General features: G+C 43.4%; 1 protein-coding gene across 1 annotated transcript in view; it reads right to left on the bottom strand.

The window, feature by feature from the left end:
- The window catches only part of SLC7A8 (solute carrier family 7 (amino acid transporter light chain, L system), member 8), a 64011-nt gene that overhangs the window by 33064 nt on the left and 12045 nt on the right, over positions 1–18902 (bottom strand). Inside the window, exons 2-3 of the mRNA XM_006835439.1 lie at positions 14188–14392; positions 13119–13270 (exon numbers count right to left, since the gene is read on the bottom strand). Coding sequence (XP_006835502.1) covers positions 13119–13270; positions 14188–14392 — 357 coding nt within the window. The remainder of the gene's footprint in view (positions 1–13118; positions 13271–14187; positions 14393–18902) is intronic.

Below are 18902 nucleotides of genomic sequence, written 5' to 3'. Positions count from 1 at the left end.
ATTCCCATCATTAGTGCCTTCACATTTGTCTCGAATTTTTCATTGATGACCTTCATAATTCTGGGATTCACACTTAGGTCCTTAATCCATGTTGAGTTGGTTTTTGTATAAGGCGTGAGGTGAAGGTCTTGTTTCAGACTTTTGCATATCATTTTCCAGTTCTTGGCTGTAATCTTTATTGAAGCAGATTGCCAAACTTTTTCACTAGGTGAGTTAGGACTGGTAGCTTTTCATTTAGTAGTTGAAGGCTTTAGGTATTTCCACATGCAGGCTGGTTTTCCTACTTTGAACTCCCATGCCATTAACCCCTTGTTAATGTCAGCATCCCATGTCTCTGAACTCTGGGAACTCCTTTGAAATTTCAAATGGTGAAGAAGACAGGGAAAGACTGAGCTTAAGAGCCAACAGTGTAGAGTAAGGAAGGTGAGGAGCAATGTAAACCATTTTGAGTGAGTGAGAAAACAGGCTGTGGAGAAGCAGATTAGACAGAGAAGACCAGTGTGGAGGAAATGTATTTAGCAGGCAGCTGCTGCAAAGGGAAGTTGCTGTTGTTGTTGGTGTGCCCTGGAGTAGGTCTCAACTCATAGCAACCCTGTACAGGGTTTCTGAGGCTGTAAATCTTTAGGGGAGCAGAAAACCTCCTCTTTCTCCCATGGAACCACTGGTAGTTTTGAACTGCTGACTTTGAGATTAGCAGCCCAATTTGTAATCACAACACTACCAATGGGAAGTTTGTGACTACAAGTTGCAGCAATCAGAATGCTCTGATCCTCTCCAGAACTTCAATAAGCAGCTTTCCATAATGGTGCGCCCCAGCCTTCTGAAACAGTTGTATAGTTCACCAGGGTCTTGGGGTCTGCCACAAGCCTTGTCTCACCTTTCATTTGGCATGTGCTTCTCTGCCTTCTGCCATGGTGGGCCAGCTTCCTCTCCCTTTTGTTGTAATTGTTAAGTGTCCATAGCGACCTTGTATAGGGTTTCCAAGGAGTGGCTGGTGAGCTTGAACTGCCGACCTTGAGGTTCAAATCGACTTTGCAAATCCAGTGCATTAACTCACAGCACTGGAGCAAACTCCTCAGAGCAGTCTCCGATGGCATGCAGAAACAGCGGAACGGCGCCTAGCCAGCGGGAAGGGGTGTGTGGCAACGTTCGGTTCTGGGATAGGCTGGACAGGTCTCTCTGGCCTACACCCCTGCTCTTGGAAGGAAACAGGCACGTGTTTCTAATTGTGGAAAAGCTGCTGCTTCAGCTTGGCCTGTCTAACCTCAGCTGTTTCCAGGTCTCATAGGCGACCACTGTCGGTTGCCAAAAGGAGGTGATAAGAAAGAAAACTCCAAGTCCTGTTTGTGTTCTACAGCACACAGCTCAAGGCTCTGACAAAGGTTTCAGTTCTGCCTGAAGGCACAGACCAGGCTGATTCCATCTCTCCTTAGGGAGGTCAGAGGCCTGGGGCTTGGGGTATGGGTGAGGAGACACAGAGCCGGCCCCCTATGACCCTCCTCACCTAGGGCACACATTCCTGCCTGCCTGGGATCTGGACATTTTTCATATGGGGTGAGAAACCACATTACAAAGTTTCCAGGCACCTTGCCTACCTAAAACAGAGGTTTGTATTAATGTACACGTAAGTAAGTTATACATGTTATACGTGTAAGTAAGTTGAGGGACTACAGTGGCTCTGTAGGATAAGCAATGGACTGCAAACCATAGGTAGGTGGTTCGAGCCCACCAGCTGCTCTGCAAGTGAATGATGAGGCTTTCTGCTCTTGTCTTGGAAACTCTATATACGGTTACAATGAGTCTGAACCGACTCGACAGCACAATAATAAAGTAAGTTGGTAGATGAAAGACAAATAAAAACATCAAAACAAAACTGCAGCAACAACAACAACAAAAAATCAGAGCAGTCTTTCTTCATACACGAAGCTTTGACCCCAGCACCTACAGTGTACACACACAAGGAATTTGGTTTTTAAACTGATCTTGCCTACCATACTACAATGATATCTGCTCTTCTCCAGCCCTTCTTATGTCAAAATACTTAAAATGTATTAAGAATCTCGGAACTCTAAGGAGCCTCCACGGACAAACAAGCAGAGGCAGAGAGGCAGAGAAGCTATCCATCCCCAATCACACAGCCTGACACTTTCAGCTAAGCTCTGAGCTTGCTGCTCTCCCAACTCTTCCCTTTTTTTGGCTCTCTCTTCCCTTTCCTGTACCCTCTTCGCCAGTTGCTAGACCTGTAGTTTCTGCTGAATCAGGAATTCATGCTGAATCACTATCCAGCACTTAGCTCAGCTGAGAAGCCCAAATACACAGCTCAGCATTTCCCAAAAGCTGAGTAGTTCTCTTTTAGCATTAGCTAACCATGGCTTCTGAGCTGGGGAGGGGTTCAAAAGAGAAAAGCCGAAGATACCTGGAAATCCAGAGGAGACAGACACAGTATACTAGATCATACGAGTACCTTAAACAGTCCCCATATTAATCTTCATTTCAATTTTCAAAGCCTGGGCCTGAAAAATTCCTGTTATCTCACACCCCAATTCTCAGGACTGGTGCTGCTGAACTCAATACCTAGTTCAGTCTAGTCTGAGAGTAAAAGCTGGAGTAAGAGACACTACAGGAAGCCAAGAAAGAGAAGGCGATCTGGACCAGAAATTAAAGCATTATAGCATCTGAGAAGACCCCAGCCAGTGAGAAAAGAACCTGGCCAGAAAACAAACTACTCCTTATGGGAGTAGAAAGCCTCATCTTTCTCCCGCGGAGCGGCTGGTAGTTTCGAACCGCTGACCTTAAAGTTCGCAGCCTGATACGTAACCACTACGCTACCAGAGCTCCTTCTGGGAAAGTATACCTCCATAAAATTCATTTATTTTAATTCCCAAGCATATAGCCACAAGGTAGATTCCAGAGACCTCATAGGGTACAGAGGAGGGAAAATGGCACCAAACAATGGGCATTTATCTTCAAGTTTAGACGTGGAGTTCAAACACAGGGGATGCCTTTCTCCAGTCCTAGAAATACATCTTAAATATTGGAACGTGAATAAGAAGGATGGAAAAGACAGAGGGACCAAATCAACCCAGTCTGAACCACACTAATAAGAAGACATTAAAATACAATCCAATGTTGTCCTCAATTGATTTCACCTGCATCCCCAATAAGAAGCCTGCATGTCATCTTTGACTCTCTCACCCATCATCACCAAGTCTTTTTCTCTCCACTCCCACTGCCCCATTCCTGGTTCACATGATTGAATTCCTGTAACTGCATTGTATATACTGTTTTCTTACCCTGGATTTCTGTGACTGCATTGTAACTTGTCTCCTTATTTCTTCTGTTCTTACCCATCCCCTCTCACAATCCATCTTTTACCCCTGTGGTCAACATGATTCATCTAAAATACAAATCTGATAATGCCCTGTTGTTGTTGATGTTGTAAAGTGCTGTTGAGCTGGTACTGACTCATAGCAATCCTCTATAGAGTATCCGAGAAGCAACTGGTAGATTTGAACTGCCAACCTTGCAGTTAGGAATCCAGTGCTTCTCCTACAGCACCACAACAGGAAACCCTTCAATGCCTTCCTATTTGTCTTGGGGGAGTCCTGGTGTGGCACTGTAGGATAAGCACCAGATCGCAAGGTCTTTTGAACCTCAAGGTTGGTGGTTCAAACTCACCAGCCACTCCTCAGAAACTCTATACTGAGTAGCTATGAGTTGGAACCAACTCGACAGCGCTTAACAGTTGGTCTTAGGGGGGAGTGCAGTAGCTCTATACGATAAGCACTGGGTAGTAGTTCAAGCCCACCAGCCACTCCATGGGAGAAAGATGATCCCAGATCTTAAAGCCACTGCCATCAAGTTCGTAACCCTCTAGGCTCTTCATTTGCTGATGTGGCATAACTCAAATTTAGAAGAAACAGCTGCAAACATAGGAATATTGAATGCATGAAGTATGAATCTATAAAAATTGGAAGTCATCAAAAATGAAATGGAACACATAAAGATCAATATCCTGGGCACTTGTGAGCTGAAATGGACTGGTAGACATTTTTAATCAGACAATCATATGGTTTATTGTGCGGGAATGACAAATGGAAGAAGAATGCGTTGCATTCATCAAAAAGAGCATTTTAAGATCTATCTTGAAGTACAGTATTGTTTATGATAGGATAATATCCATATGTCTACAAGTTGTTGTTAAGTGCCTTCAAGTCGGTTCTGACCCATAGCGACCCTGTCTGCATAAGGTTTCTGAGGAGTGGCTGGTAAGCCTGAACTGCTGACTTTGAGGTTCAAACCAACTTTGTATTACAGTGCATTAACCCACAGTGCCACACCAGGACTCCTGGGTCTAGAAGAAGACCAGTAAATAGCATTATTATTCAAATTCATGCACTGACCACTAGAGCCTGTGAGGAAATTATGAATTCTACCAGCTTCTTCAATATGAAATTTATCAAACATGCAATCAATATGCATAATAATTACTGGTGATTGGAGTGCAAAAATTGGAAACAAAGAGGAAGATTCACTAGTTGGAAAATATGGCCTTGGTTGATAGAAATGATGCTGAAGAAATGCTGGAGATCACATTGCAGAATTTTGCAAGACCAATGACTTATTCATTGTAAATCGGGTCTTTTAACAGCATAAATGACCATGTGAACTTCAACAGATGAAATACACAGGAATCAAATTGACTACATCTGTTGGAAAAAATGATGGAGAAGATCAGCACCAGTTAAGACAAGGTTTGGGGCTGACTGTGGAACAGACCATCAATTGCTCATATGTAAGCTAAACTGAAGAAAACTAAAACAAGTCCATAAGAGCCAAAATATGACTTTGAATATGTCATTGTTGTTGCTAGGTGCCATCAAGTCAGTCCTGGTGTGGCACTGCAGGATAATGCACTGGACCACAGGTTGGTTTGAACCTGTGGTGGTTCAAACCCACCAGTTGCTCCTCAGAAACCCTAACAGGGTCATTTTGAGTTGGAACCAACTTGATGGCACTTAACAACAAAACTTCACTGGTTTTGGTTCTCAAGAGAACCCAGTCTAAGACACACATCATGCTTGGTAAAGTGGAGAGTCAATAAAAAAGAAGAAGACCCTGAACAAGACGGATTGATACAGTGGAAACAACAATGGGCTCAAAGAAGTAACAACTGTGAGCATGGCACAGCAGTGAGCAGTGTTTCATTCTGTTGTGCATACGGCTGCTGTGAGCTGGAACCGACTGGACAGCCAGCGCCTAACGATACCATCACCAGTTGTAGGGCAGAGTAGAAGTGTTTCATAGCGTTCCCCAAACTCTAAATCTTTATGGGAGCAGACAGCTTCATCTTTCTACTGCAGAGTGGTTGATGAGTTTTAACCACTGATATTTCAGTTAGCAGCCCAATGTTTAATACACTGCACCAGTTGGGCTCTTCCCTAGAGCTCAGTACATGTTAATGGTTCTGACTAGAATGTTTTTTCCACTTCATTCCAACCCTCCTTCCTCTCCAAACTGGACACTGCCTGGCTATCTCCAAATGGTCTTTCAGCCTCAATTTATATGTCATTTTCTCTAAGACTTTCTTCAACCCTTGTCCTTTGACCCCATTTCGGTTTTAAACCTCTATCTTTTTGTGGCGCTTACCACTTTAAACCGAAATTCCCTGTGCACTTGTCAGAATCATCCAGAGGACTGTGAGTTCCTTGGTATATAAACTAAATATCTCTACAGTGCCTGGAGCTGAAGAGACAAACAAATATTTGATAATGATTGAATGATTTTGTATCCTCCATAGTACCTCTAGAGGACAAACATGTGGAGTACTTGTTAAGAGAGAAACTTGAATCTTGCTGCTGCTGCTTCAAAGAGGAACAAAGTTTTTTGTTTTGGTTCTCACGGCTCTATTCCCTGTGCCAAGAACAATACCTAGCACAGCCCGGGTACTTGGTAAATGTCAAATGAATAAAATGTTGTCACTCTCATTTATATAACCCTTCCTAAGACTTTGTTACACTTTGCATTGGGTTTCTGAAAAAGAACCATGGAAGTCCTAACTTGTTAAAAGTTGTTGTTAAGTGCCATTGAGTTGGTTTTGACTCATAGCGACCCTGAATAGGATTTCCTGAGAGCAGCTGGTGGACTTGAACTGTCGACCTTGCAGTTAGCAGTCCAGTGCTTATACTATAGAATCACACTAGGGCACAGAAGTCCTAACTACTATACCTGTAAATAGAACCCTATTTGTAAATAGTTTTCTTTTCTTAATGAGGTCATACCAGAGAAGGGTGGCTCCTAAACATAATCACTTCCAAGTAGTGTCTTATAAAAAGCAGTACAGAGGGAGAGCAACTGTGTGCTGAAGACCTGAGGGGTACGGGGGAAGAATTGCATGGAGAGGATTGTAACCATGGCAATGAGATGATATACGATAGAATGAATGTAAGACTAATGTTCTCCCATGTAAACTATCACATAATTCACAATAAAACATTAAAAAAAAAAAAAAAAAAAAAAAAAAAAAAAAAAAAAAGCAGTACAGACACACACACACACACAACAGATACCATGGGAGGGCCCATCTAGAGGGAAAGGAATGCCAAGGGTTGCGGACAGACACCCAAAACTAGGAGAGAGGCCCACAGAAGGAATTGACGTAGCCACAACTCTGATTTGGGTTTTTAGTCCCCAGAACTGTGAGAAAATAAATTTCTGTTCTTTAAAGCCACCCATTTGTATTTGCTTGTTTTGTTTTGTTACAGCAGCATTTAAAAACTAATACAGCACCCTAAACCCTAAATTATATTTCTCTACAGGGGGGCTTTCAAGTAGGATCCTAGGGTGACCACCTGAGGACTACTTCTAACCAGGGACCACTAAGCACTCCTCTGAGCTGTGAAGAAGGCAGAAATAGAGGCTACTCATCCCAAGTGCTGGTGACAGTTATACTGAAATACATTTCATTTTTGATTTGTAGACACTAGAACTCCTGCTTAACAGTCAATTGACCAACAAGTTATTTCTAAATCTTTGTTTCTTGTTTTTATCATTTCTTCATCCTTATTACTTTTTTTTTAGTTCAGGTCAATGCTTAGGCCTAGGTCAATGCTTAGCTTACTAACTGGTCTCCCTGCCTTAATTCTCATGGTCTTTTCTTTATACGAATATGGACCTAATCATGTTACTCCTTTGCTCAAAATCCTTCAATGGCACCCCATTCCTTGGATAAAATTTGTCCTTTTCTACATGTGACATATGGGACCCTTTAAGATCTGGCTCCTGTTACTTGTTCAGCCCCAGTTCCTGTCATTACTCTAGGCTTTCTTTACCCACACAAAATTACTTGTGTCTCTCCAGTAGGCCATTTCTCTCTTGATTCTAAGTCTTACCTGCATCTTCCACTATACCTGGATGTCTTCCTGATTCATGCCCATCCAAAGCCTTTCTAGGCCCCTGGGTGACACAAACGGTTTGCACTTGGCTACTAACCAAAGGCTGGTAATTCTAACACATGCAGCAGCACCACAGAAGAAAGGTGCTGCTTAAGACGACAACCAAGAGCACCCTGTGGAGCAGTTTTACTCTGTAACACATGGGGTTTGCCATGAGTAGGAAATAACTTGATGACAATTTGGGAGCCCTCTCTAGCACCCTTTCTCCCAATCCTGAAGCACCTTCTATGTTGTGCACACTATTTTATCACATTGTATTGTAGTCATTTGTACAACAGTCTTTAATCTCCTCCCCTGTGCCAATCCATCTCATTGGGGGTCTTCCTCTTTTTGGATTGGCACAGTGGCAGCAGCAATGGGCTCAAGCATAACAGCAATTGTGAGGATGGCATAGGACTAGGCAGTGTTTCCTTCTGTTGTGCATGGAACCAACTCAAAGGCATCTTAGAACAACAACAATCTCTTCCAACACTATGTATGTCGTTGTTGTTGTTAAGTGCTGTTGGTTCTGACTCATAGAGACCCTGTATAGAGTTTCTGAGGAGCAGCTGGTAGGTTTGAACTGTTGACCTGTGGTTCTAAGTCCAGTGCTGATCCTAAAGTACCAAACTAGGAGTCCTAACATTATGTATAATAATGCCTTATCTCCACTCACTCAGTGTAGGAGTCATATGGTGATGGACTTCCTGTTTCTTCCCCCTCCCCTCAAAATCTACTCACAGGATAATTCTAGTTTTTTATATAAGATTTTATTTGCATTCACCATTGAGTGAAATGCAAGAGATTTTCTATATGTTTATATTTTAAATGCAGGATAGTTAGAAGACGTACAGAGAAAAAAATGTGGACTTGAATTTATGAGAATTAAATATAGGCTAGTCTCTTATTTGTTTGGATTCATATACACAGGTGAATCAGACACCCAAAGAGCTCACTGGGGAATATGGAAAGGCAAGAAGGTAGCATTGCCCAGCCATGTCAGGCAATGAGTTTAGTGCTTAGGGGATAAATCTGGGGCTAGAGAATATGGAGCCTCAAGGGAAAATGAACTGAGAGTCAGAGATTGAGATATTAGGAAAGACTATTGAACCCTCTAATGTCATGGGACTAATTTGCAAGAGGATTCCAAAACAACAAACATAAGTTCATCAGAGCATCCTGCATCAAGTACCTGGAGGCTTTCTGTAGAGGAATTGTAGAGCAACTTTGGGTTAGAAGCAAAACACAAGTGAAGCCCTTTCCCTCAAGAAAGAGGGAGGAAGTCTGTTACCCTGAAAAACTAGTGTTTTAGGAATCTAACAGATAGAGAACCAGATGTTGTTAAGTGCTGTCAAGTCATTTCAGACTCATAGTGACCCTGTGGTTTCTGAGGAACATCTGGTGAGTTTGAACCACCGACTTTGTGGTTCAAACCAACCTTATGGTTGAGTGCTTATCCAGAGAACAAGATAAGAAGCACCTTTTAACTTGTGAAATGCATGCAGCACAAGAAAGGAGAAAGTGGGAGAAAGAACATCTTTAATGTAAGACATTTAGGGAGCAGAGAGAGACTTGGCTGGGTAATACTATTTCAGATGCTAGATACAATCTCAGCCCTCAAAGATATGAAGCAGTCCAGGAGCTGCCTGAATGAAAGGTGACTCAGTTCCCCAGAGAAGAAAAGACAAATGGATCCTAAAAGAAAGTTAGGTTATTGTGTGTATAACTAGAAATGCTCGTAACAACCAAAATATGTGACTAAATGAAACAAGAGCAAGCTGCAGAAAACAACTCATCAATTATATGTCTATATAACCAGATATGTACATAGATAATTGCACACAGATATGTGCCTAGGTACTGAGAACTGTAAGGTATCTCTCACTGTTATGTGGTTACTGGGCAGGGGGCAGTGAGGCCTTCAAGGTCAACTGTCTTTATATATTACTTGAATATTTTACACAGGAGCTCTGGTAGCATAGTGGTTACGAGTCAGAGGCTGCTAACCTTAAGGTCGGCAGTTCAAAACTACCAGAGGTTTCATGGGAGAAAGATGAGGCTTTCTGCTCCTGTAAAGATGTACAGCCTCGGAAACCCTAGGCAGGGTTGCTATGAGCCAGAACCGACTCCACAGTACACCACCACCACCATGCTACCAGATTTGGTGGTTGTTATGTGCCATGGAGTCAGTTCTGACCCATAGCAACCTGTACAGGGTTTCTGAGGCTGTAAATCTTTATGGGAGCAGAAAGTCTCATCTTTCTCCCGCAGAACAGCTGGTAGTTTCAAACTGCTGACCTTAAGGTTCACAGCCCAATTCGTAACCACTACGCTACCAGATACCAGATTCATGCCATGTTGAGGTTTTTTTTTTTTTAAAGGAAGGAAGAGCATACCCAACAAACCATAAGACCAAACCAAGTTTTATCACCGCCCAGCCCCTACTTCCCTAATTCCCTTCTTTCCACTAATATGCTCCCTAAGGAGACAGGAACAAGGCTTTTCATTTAATTAAAATGTAAAATTCTCGCTTTTTGTTGTTACTGCCAGGTGGCTAGAGCTGTTCTGCTTACTCAGCAGTGAATAATCAGCTTTGACCTAAATAATAAAATAACTCAAAGTGGCAGCTGCAGTTGCCTAAGCAAGGTTCAAAACTGCAGTTCCTTCTCTCTCTCCCACTCCTTGCCCCTCCACCCCTCCTGGCTCTGTGCAGGCAAGCTGGTTACAGCAGGTTCTTTCCGCTTCTCCACCCACCCTCTGGCTCATCCTACCATCATTTCCCATCAGATACTTCCAAAACGCTTCCACTACGGAACCAGACTTGACCTCATCTCCTCCCTCCCACAGCAGACCCTAGCCAGAGGCTTTGCCACACCATTTCTCCCCACTGGGCTCTGCGCCCTGTTCTCGGCTCCCTGAACCTGACTCTCCATTGTAAACCAGTCAGCTCCCCACAGAGTGGTGGCCTTTCCCTTTAAACCTCTACTTCCAGAGTGGATGGAGCTCTGCCATCAACATACCCAAAGGAGCTGGCAGATAGCAGCTTCCTATGGAAATCCTAATCAATATTCCTATGTAATCCCTCCATACCATTCCCAAGTCTCTATTACTTCTCTCCAGAAATCGGCTAGACCTGTTGCACTCAGCCTTATACCCAAAAAGCCGGGACCTACTTTACCCAGCTAACTTTCTTGGTGCCTGCTAAGATGATGTGGTGGTGTTGGATGTAGGAGAGTGAGAGGGTAAAAAGATAGGAGCATTTAACGAAAGATCGCTTTCATCAGTTCTTCCAGACAACCTAGTTCCTGTTTTACTAGATCCCTTTAAGAGTTGAGTTGAAGGACCTTTTGAAGTGGGTTCAAAAAAAATCCAAAATAGTATCCAACAAACCAGAAAACAGAATCTCTCTGCACAGAATCAAAGCAGCTGGGAGCCTCTGGCCTAAAGAAGAGGAGAAACAAAGCAACATTCATGTACACAGGCACCCCTGAGAAAGAGAAGAGGTGGAGACTCCACACAGCCTTTGCATCTGGGAGTAAAGGGATAGTGCACAGGGTCAGGTGAACAACCATTTTCCGTTTCCCTTAAAGGAAGCAAGGAGCAAGAAACCTGGAAATAAAAAGGGCATATGATGATTTTTCTGTTGGTAAAGATGGAACGATACCTGAACACATATCTCAAGGAGATTGAAACTGTCTCAACAAAAAATTAACCACTGTTAAGCAGAAGACAGGCCACATAAGCTTTATGGAATCTGGTGCCACAACAAGAATTGGACAAACAGAAGATCTTGTCATTTTTATCATGAGCCAGAGTTTCTAAATTCCTCCTTGGTTCAGTGATCACAAGTGTCCTAGTCAGGGCTGGGCTGAGGTATTAACCTGTGTCTCTGGAGCAGGACTATAGTCAAGAGTGATCCTTATCTGCTTGGGAGGTTGAAGTCTCTGGCTTGAGAGAAAGGTCTACGGGGCTACACTCCTCTGAAAAGGGTTTTATGCAACCCTTGGTAGGTCTGGAGAATGTAAAGGAAGCCATAGGATCCAGCTGTTCAGAGAATTCAACCTGGTGGCCTGGCTCCTCTCTCTGGGGGACAGATTGGACAGCCTCAAGACTCTAGGTTTCTAGTTGGAAGGTAAAGGGTGATTTCTTGTCTGAGCCACTTTAGCAGCATCAGCAGGAAAAAGGAAGCTGAGTCTGTATGCACAAGACGCCTAAATCGCAGTGGCCAGCACTCATGTGGTCCCTCTTCCCATCCTCCCCTCCCCACAAGCCTGTCTTATGGCAGAAACACAGTTCTTCCTGCATTCCCACACTCCCCCTCACCCTCCTCCCTGCCCAGTTCTGGACCCAGCTAGTAACTAAGTACAAAGTAACCTCAGCAGTTTGACTCATGCCCCTGCCACCCCAGCCCATCCTCAGTGAGTGACTTGACCGGGCTCCTAGGTATCCAACACTGAGTTTAGGACATCGTGTCTGTCATCCAGAGGCAGATAGGATGATCATGCCCATCTTGCTATGGGGCTGAGCAATGTGGTTAAGCACTCTGCCCAGTTAGAAAATGGTGGAACAAAGATGTAGGTTTAGGCAGCTTGATCCTGGAGCCCACATCTCTCAGCTTCCAGATCTGCAAGTAGGCCTCACACACAAAAAATATACTCCAAACAAATGTCCTGGCTCCACAGTACCTGTGGTGACCTGGACAGTGGGGGTTTACCCCAGAGCTGAACCCGAGTGCCAAAGAGGGCCCACTTGCCAAGACCACTTCTTGAGTCCCAACTGTCTATCGTAAGGGAGGCTACTGAGGTGGATGGGTGATCCCTCCTCCCCCAGAGGACCTGGGACAGGCTTCTCTTGTCTTCCAAGCCGGGAAAGTTGTGGCCAGGCGGTTCACTACCTTCAGCTAAGTGTATGTGTATTGGAAGGTAGAGACTGAGCTAGCTTCAGAAGGGAAGCACATCCAAGTGCTTACTTTAGAAATTAGTTTTTTATTGAAAGATGAAAATACCCCCAATTCATTGAGACCCCCTAATATCAGGATCTAAGTACTGAGACTTCTTAGAGATTTAGCTTTGCAGAACTTCTCTATAAAGCCTCTCTAACCCATTCCAGATCACCGTGGCTTTTCTCCCTATTTACATCCCTAAATGCATCTAGGGTAGAGACCATGGACATCTTTGTATTCCCAACTCACACCTTTTAAACTGTCTTCCCCAAAAGTTTTAAAAGTGTGAGTTGGCAGATTGAGGTAGAAGGACTTGCTGTTATGAGACTAGAAAAATCTTTCCATGAGCAGCCAGGAGGTGTGGTGGGCTGGAAGGTGAAGGACTCATGAGATCTGAGGCTCCACTGAGGGCCTGCCACCTTGGGTAAGTCACTCGCTTGACTCTACTTCCTTATCTGCTGGAGAAACATGGCAACACTAGTCCAGCCTCCATCATGGAGTTGTCAGGCGGCTCAAATCAGATAATACAGGTGAAAGTGCATTGTGTAATGTAAAGAATGCTGCCAGAGACAATTACTGTGCCTCTGAGCAGAAGCCATTCATTCAAAGCACATGTGTAGGCAGTTGAAGAAAAAGTCATAGAAAAAAGAGAGAGTGTGGTGGGGAAAGGAGGGAAGGAAAGAAAGAAGGAGTGAAGGGGGCTTCAGAGGGTACCCTGAGGGCCACACTCAGATGTCACTTACACAAGCAGATGGCAGCCAGGATTCGAAGGCCATACGCTGAGGGCAAGCATGTGGGGAAGAGTGGCTGTAACACATAGTTGGAGAAGGTCAGGGCGATGACAGCCTGGTTGGTGGGGTAGATCACCAGCAGAGCAATCCACAGCCTCAGGAACCTAAGGGAAGAACAGGACAGGACTTGATCCAGGGCAGAAATAGAGACCACTCCCCCACCCCCCCACTTTTGTCAACAGGCATAGCAGAGATTCCAACTTCATCAGGGAAAAGCCTGGGCAAGCCAAGGAGCAGCCTTAGGAGAGAAGTGTTTTCAGGGATGCTGAGGAGCCCCGTCACCCTCAAATGAGATACCAAGTCCTCTGAAAATGACGATAAATTTAATTTTAAAAAGCTAAGTTTCAACTAGTACTAACCTAAGTCTTGGTGTTCCTTCTCTTTCCCCTCTCCTTTCATCATTTCTTCTCTAGCTCCAGCATCCAGTGGAATGGATGGAAAAAGAAATTTTGTAACCCCAGAATATGCTGAAGGTGTGGGCTAGCAACTGTCAGTGGGCTAGGATGGGGATTTACAGGAGAACCATCCTCCATACCCTTCTGCCCACTGGAAAGGATTGAGATCTTTATTAGCAGGACTGCAGGAGTTGAGGAAATTCAAGTTCAGGGACTCAAATTCTAGAGGGAGACCATTACTCTTAGTAATGAGAGACGAGGATATCCTGCTTCTCAGGCAGTCCATCTCATTAGTCAGGATAAAAGGGCTTTGAATTCATGACGTGCTTTCCTTGGGAGTCTAGGTCAGCATTGTCATAAGGTTCTATTTGTCCTCACTCATTGAACTTACCCAGAAAGATCAACATAGAGATTAAAATGGCAAACCTGTTTCCTCTGCCACGCTCAGGAGCATCGAGGGACACAAGCACCATGACAGGAGACAAACGAGAAATCCCACTCTCTAGCTCTCCTTATGACACTGGTGACTGAAAATCCCTTGCCTTGACTTCATCCAATCTGACCTCTTTTTCTGTGCAGCCCTCTTTACTCCCTTAAACAACTAAGGTCTCTGTAGAGCCTCTTACCCAGCCAGTCCTCCGAAGATATCCTTGACATATGAGTAGTCACCACCAGATTTGGGGATGGTGACCCCAAGCTCAGCGTAGCACAAGGCTCCCACGGCTGTGATGAGACCTGTCACGATCCAGACGATGAGTGAGAGGCCCACAGAACCAGCATTCTCCAACACACCCTTTGGTGAGACAAAGATTCCAGAGCCGATGATATTCCCTGTACAAGACACCAAGGAGAAGAAGGGGAGACAGTAGAGTCAGCACACTTGTCATGACAAGTATTTGCAGGGGTAGGTACCGCTGATCTGATGCTGAGATGCTGAAATGCCTGTAGGATGATGTGTAAACCATCTTTAGGCAGGGTGTCTAGAAAGAACTCTCCCTAGAAGTAGGAGAAAGAGAAGAGAATTGGCATATATGTAGCCAGGAAATTGATAAGGTACTTTGCTGTTGTTAAATGCCGCCAAGTCGGTTCCAACTCATAGCAACCCTGTATAGGGTTTCCAAAGAGCGGCTGGTGAGTTTGAACCACTAACCTTGCTGTTCAAACCGACCTTGCAGTTCAGCGCATTAACCCACCATGCTACACCAGGTACTTTACATGTCTCATTTAACCCTCAGACAATTCTCTGGAGTCAGGTATTGGCTTGCATTTTAGAGAAGAGAGAACTGACTCAGCGATATTAAGACCAGAGAAATGGATGGTGCCTGACTGCCACTACCAGCTGCTCTAAAAGGGCTCACATTAGAGTGGGAGAAAATGTGGAACAAAACTAGGTCTGGAAAGGAACTTACTCCCATGCCTCAATGTTCAGCCAAGCAATAAACAGGCCTATAAGAGGAACAATAACACTAGCGAGATACTCACACCTTAGAATAATCAACCATTTGAGATCAAAAGGGCAGCATTTACCCAAGGACAAAATTCAGGAAGGTTAGGAAAGCAGGAGAAATAGAAAGAAGAAACACAAGGAGGAAGTGGAATAAGTAATATTATCTTGTTGGGATTGTGGATCAAGGACAAGAAACAAATGTATATAAATTGTTGAATGGCAATCTGATTTATTCTGTAAACCTTCACACAATTCACACAAAAAAGTAAATAAACCCAAAACCCCCAAAACAAAACAGGCAGTCTTTTGAATAGAACAAGAGGATATTGTGTGGTCTAAAGTCAGGAAAGGCATGTATCCTTTCACCATACTTACTCAATCTGTATATAGTCCAAGAAAATGAACTACCTGAAGAAGAAGCATGAGGATTGGTGGAAGACTAATTAAAAGTTTGAGATATACAGATGACACAACCTTGAGTGCTGAAAATGAAGAAGACTTGAAGTACTTATTGATGAAAATCAAAGACTACAGCCTTCAATATGGAACACAACTCAATGTAAAGAAAACAAAAATCCTCACAATGAGACCGATAAGTATTATGACAAATGGAGAAAAGATCAAAGCTCTCAAGGATTTCATTTTACTTGGATTCATAATAAATACCCATGGAAGCAGCAGTTAAGAAATGAAACAACATATTGCATTGGACAAATCTGCTGCAAAAGACATCTTTAAAGTGTTAAAAAGCAAAGATAGCACTTTGAGGATTAAGATGTGCGGTGGTATTTCCAATAGAGGCATGGGAAAGTTGGACATCGAATACGGAAGACAGAAAACTTAATGCATTTGAATCATACATAGTGTTGGTGAAGAATACTGACTATACTACGGCCTGCCAGAACAAACAAATCTGCCTTGGAGAAAGTACGTCCAAAAAGCTCCTTAGAAGCGAGGATGAGGAGATTTTGTCTCACATAATTTGGACGTGTTACTAGGAGGAACCAGTCCCTGGATAAGGACATCTTGCTTGATAAAGTAGAGGTCAGTGAAAAAGAGGAAGTCCCTCAATGGGATGGATTGTCACTGTGGCTGCAATCATGGGCTCTAACATAAGAAGGATTGATAGTGTAGAAGTGAGCAGGGTTTTGTTCTATGGTACATAGGATCTTTATCAGTCAGAGTCAATTCAGTGGCACCTAGCAACAAAAATGATACAGTCCAAAGAGAAGAGGAACAACTATAAAACTGAGAGTAAAACAGAATGCTCCTTAGAAGCAAGGAAAACAAAACTTTGTCTCATGTACTTTGGACATGCTATCAGAAGGAACCAGTCCCCGGAGAAGGAGACGGGTGGCAAAAAAAGAGGAAGACCCTCAACAAGATGGATTGACTCAGTGGCTGCAACAATGGGTTCAAACATAACCATAATTGTGAGGATAGGGCAGTACCGGACAGTGTTTTGTTCTACACATAGGGTCACTATGATTTGGAATTGACTTGATGGTAACGAACAACAACTGTAGCAAGTGGTGGAACAAGTAATGAGTCTCAAGACCTTCTGGCTGGACTACATGTGAGACATCACGATGACAAGGGTCTCAAGACAGACTAAAAATAGCAAGACTGGAAAAGCAGGTTGGTCTCAGAGACCAGATGCAATCCACAAGGGTTCAAAAATGAGCCGAGGGACAGAATGTGGGCATGTCTACCTGGGGATTTTCAAGACCCATAAAAGCTTGCACAAAACTCCTGGAGGCTGACCTCTCCCCCTATCTCAGACTGTACAGTCCCACCCTTGGTGAGTAGCATTAACTGACCCTATAAAAATAGTTTCAATAGTTTGGCAACAGTTATAGGAGTACAATATGTGCAAAACCTCAGCACTATATTCTTCCAAAGGTCATTCCTTCCATTGATTCATGAGATCCTCACAACAACGTATGGGACTCAGGAAGAGGAAGCAAAGGCAGGTATTTCTGTCTTTATTTTGCAAACCAAGGGATTGAGACACAGAAGGATTAAATGGATTTCTCCAAATTCCACAGCTACTGATGAGTAAAATTGGATCTAGAAGCAAGGTCTCCTGATGTTCTTTCCACTAATCCACTTCAGCTCTATAAGCAGGGGACTGTTTTTTTTCTCTTGAGAGGCTCAGTCAATAGCAAGTACTGAACAGTTGGCTATTGGAATATGTGTTGGGCAGGGGAGAAGTGTGAGGGCAGCTCCTGACATGCTTCTTCCTGCGTTTTTCTTTGTCTACGTCTTATGATTAAAGGTGGTGGTCATGGTCCATTGGATAGATGCTTTAAAAACTCTCTTTTCATGCTCTGCCCAGCTGCCTACTAAGTGTCCAAGAAATCCTTTTCAGTGAAGAAGTAGAGGCTACATGGATCCATCCTAGGCCATGCATACAGTTATTGCAGTCAAAGGGAAAGAGAAGAAGCTATTCATATTCTAGAAGTAATAACTGTCTATTCCTCTGGAATACAGAATATACTGCTCCTTTTAAAACAAAAACATTGCAGTGTGAGATGAGTAATGGAAAAGAGAAGGAATCCAGAAGGGCATAAAAGCAGCAACAGCCAATGAAATTGGAATATAGAATCAGAGGACTTGGTGCCAAAACTAGATGCAGCTGGAAAGGGAACACATGTCTGTCCTAGGCATGCTAACACTCTACCCCATCAGAACAAGGCTACTTCTAGAAACCCAACTAAAAGAAAAAACAATCCCTCATCCTCAAATTTATGATATAAATATCAAGCAAAGAGAAGATTCTGAGATTCTTAGTGCCATCAGTTCTTAATGATTCCCCTTTTTTCATTTGCTTATTTATGACAGGAATGCAAGTACATCTTTCAGGCCTCCTCTCTCCTCAACCAGTCACCATATGTGCTTTGCATGAAGTGTAGGACTAATGGACATGAAAAGACCTGATCATAGTATCTCAGGATTTAGGACATGTACCGCGAGCCTGTCAAATGAACTCTTCATCTACAAAAACTAAATTGCTGCTGTTCCTTGAAAGATATCAAAAGCTGGGAGGTAAGAGAATGAGAGAAACTCAGTTGCTAATATTGCTTAAAGATGATAGTGAACTCCTTGCCCAGCAGAAATTTATCATGAGTGTGACCTATAGGGCACTTTGAAGCCAGCCAAGAAAAGCAATAGGACAAGGGTTATAAACTAACTCAAGGAGTTGGAAAAACAATCAATACAGGAGGGAGAAAAACAAGGTTTGACTTTGGTCTTTAAGATTCCCAGAAGGGAGGGAGGTATAGCTAAGCATTTCTTAAAGCCAGGCATGGCTGTTGCAAAGGGGAAAGATAGGGGTGGAGATTATTTAAAAGATCTAATCTTCTCAGGAATGAGAAGGCTCTTGGCAAACAAACACTGTAATCAGGATCAGTAAGCCTTCTCTTCTCCTGCTTTTTTTCTGACATTTCCAGTGTGGGCTGTGGGGTCCAGGGGAACATGGGATGTACAACACTAACAGTCCTTTGAGGGGTCTACTTCACTTCCTGTCTCCCCTCATTCTTAGATAACACAACCTTCCATGGAGCCACCAGAATGCTTGTGAGGGTAGCAGTAACTTGGCACTGGGACAAGAAGTCTTCATTTTATAAAAATTGGGTTCTCGCTCCAAAAAACCCTTAATGTTGACAAAATTAAAAATACAAAGCTAAAAATAAATCAGAGATATGCTAGCCAAACCTGAGGGCTAGGGAACAGGAGGAAAGGGAGTGCTTTTTCCTGATTCTAGGAAGCTACTACCTAGGATACCAAAATCAGATTAACATTTCCTCCATCTTAGAAACCTCTGGAACTTCTGTAGAAGAAGAACATCACCTACAGCAAAACTATGTTCTAGGGCAGAAAGAAAAGTTGGTT

Source organism: Chrysochloris asiatica, unplaced genomic scaffold, assembly GCF_000296735.1.
Source record: "Chrysochloris asiatica unplaced genomic scaffold, ChrAsi1.0 scaffold00017, whole genome shotgun sequence".
NCBI classification, from domain to species: Eukaryota; Metazoa; Chordata; class Mammalia; order Afrosoricida; family Chrysochloridae; genus Chrysochloris; species Chrysochloris asiatica.
The sequence above is the reverse complement of the archived record's forward strand: the minus strand, read 5'-3'. Positions and strand labels throughout refer to the sequence as shown.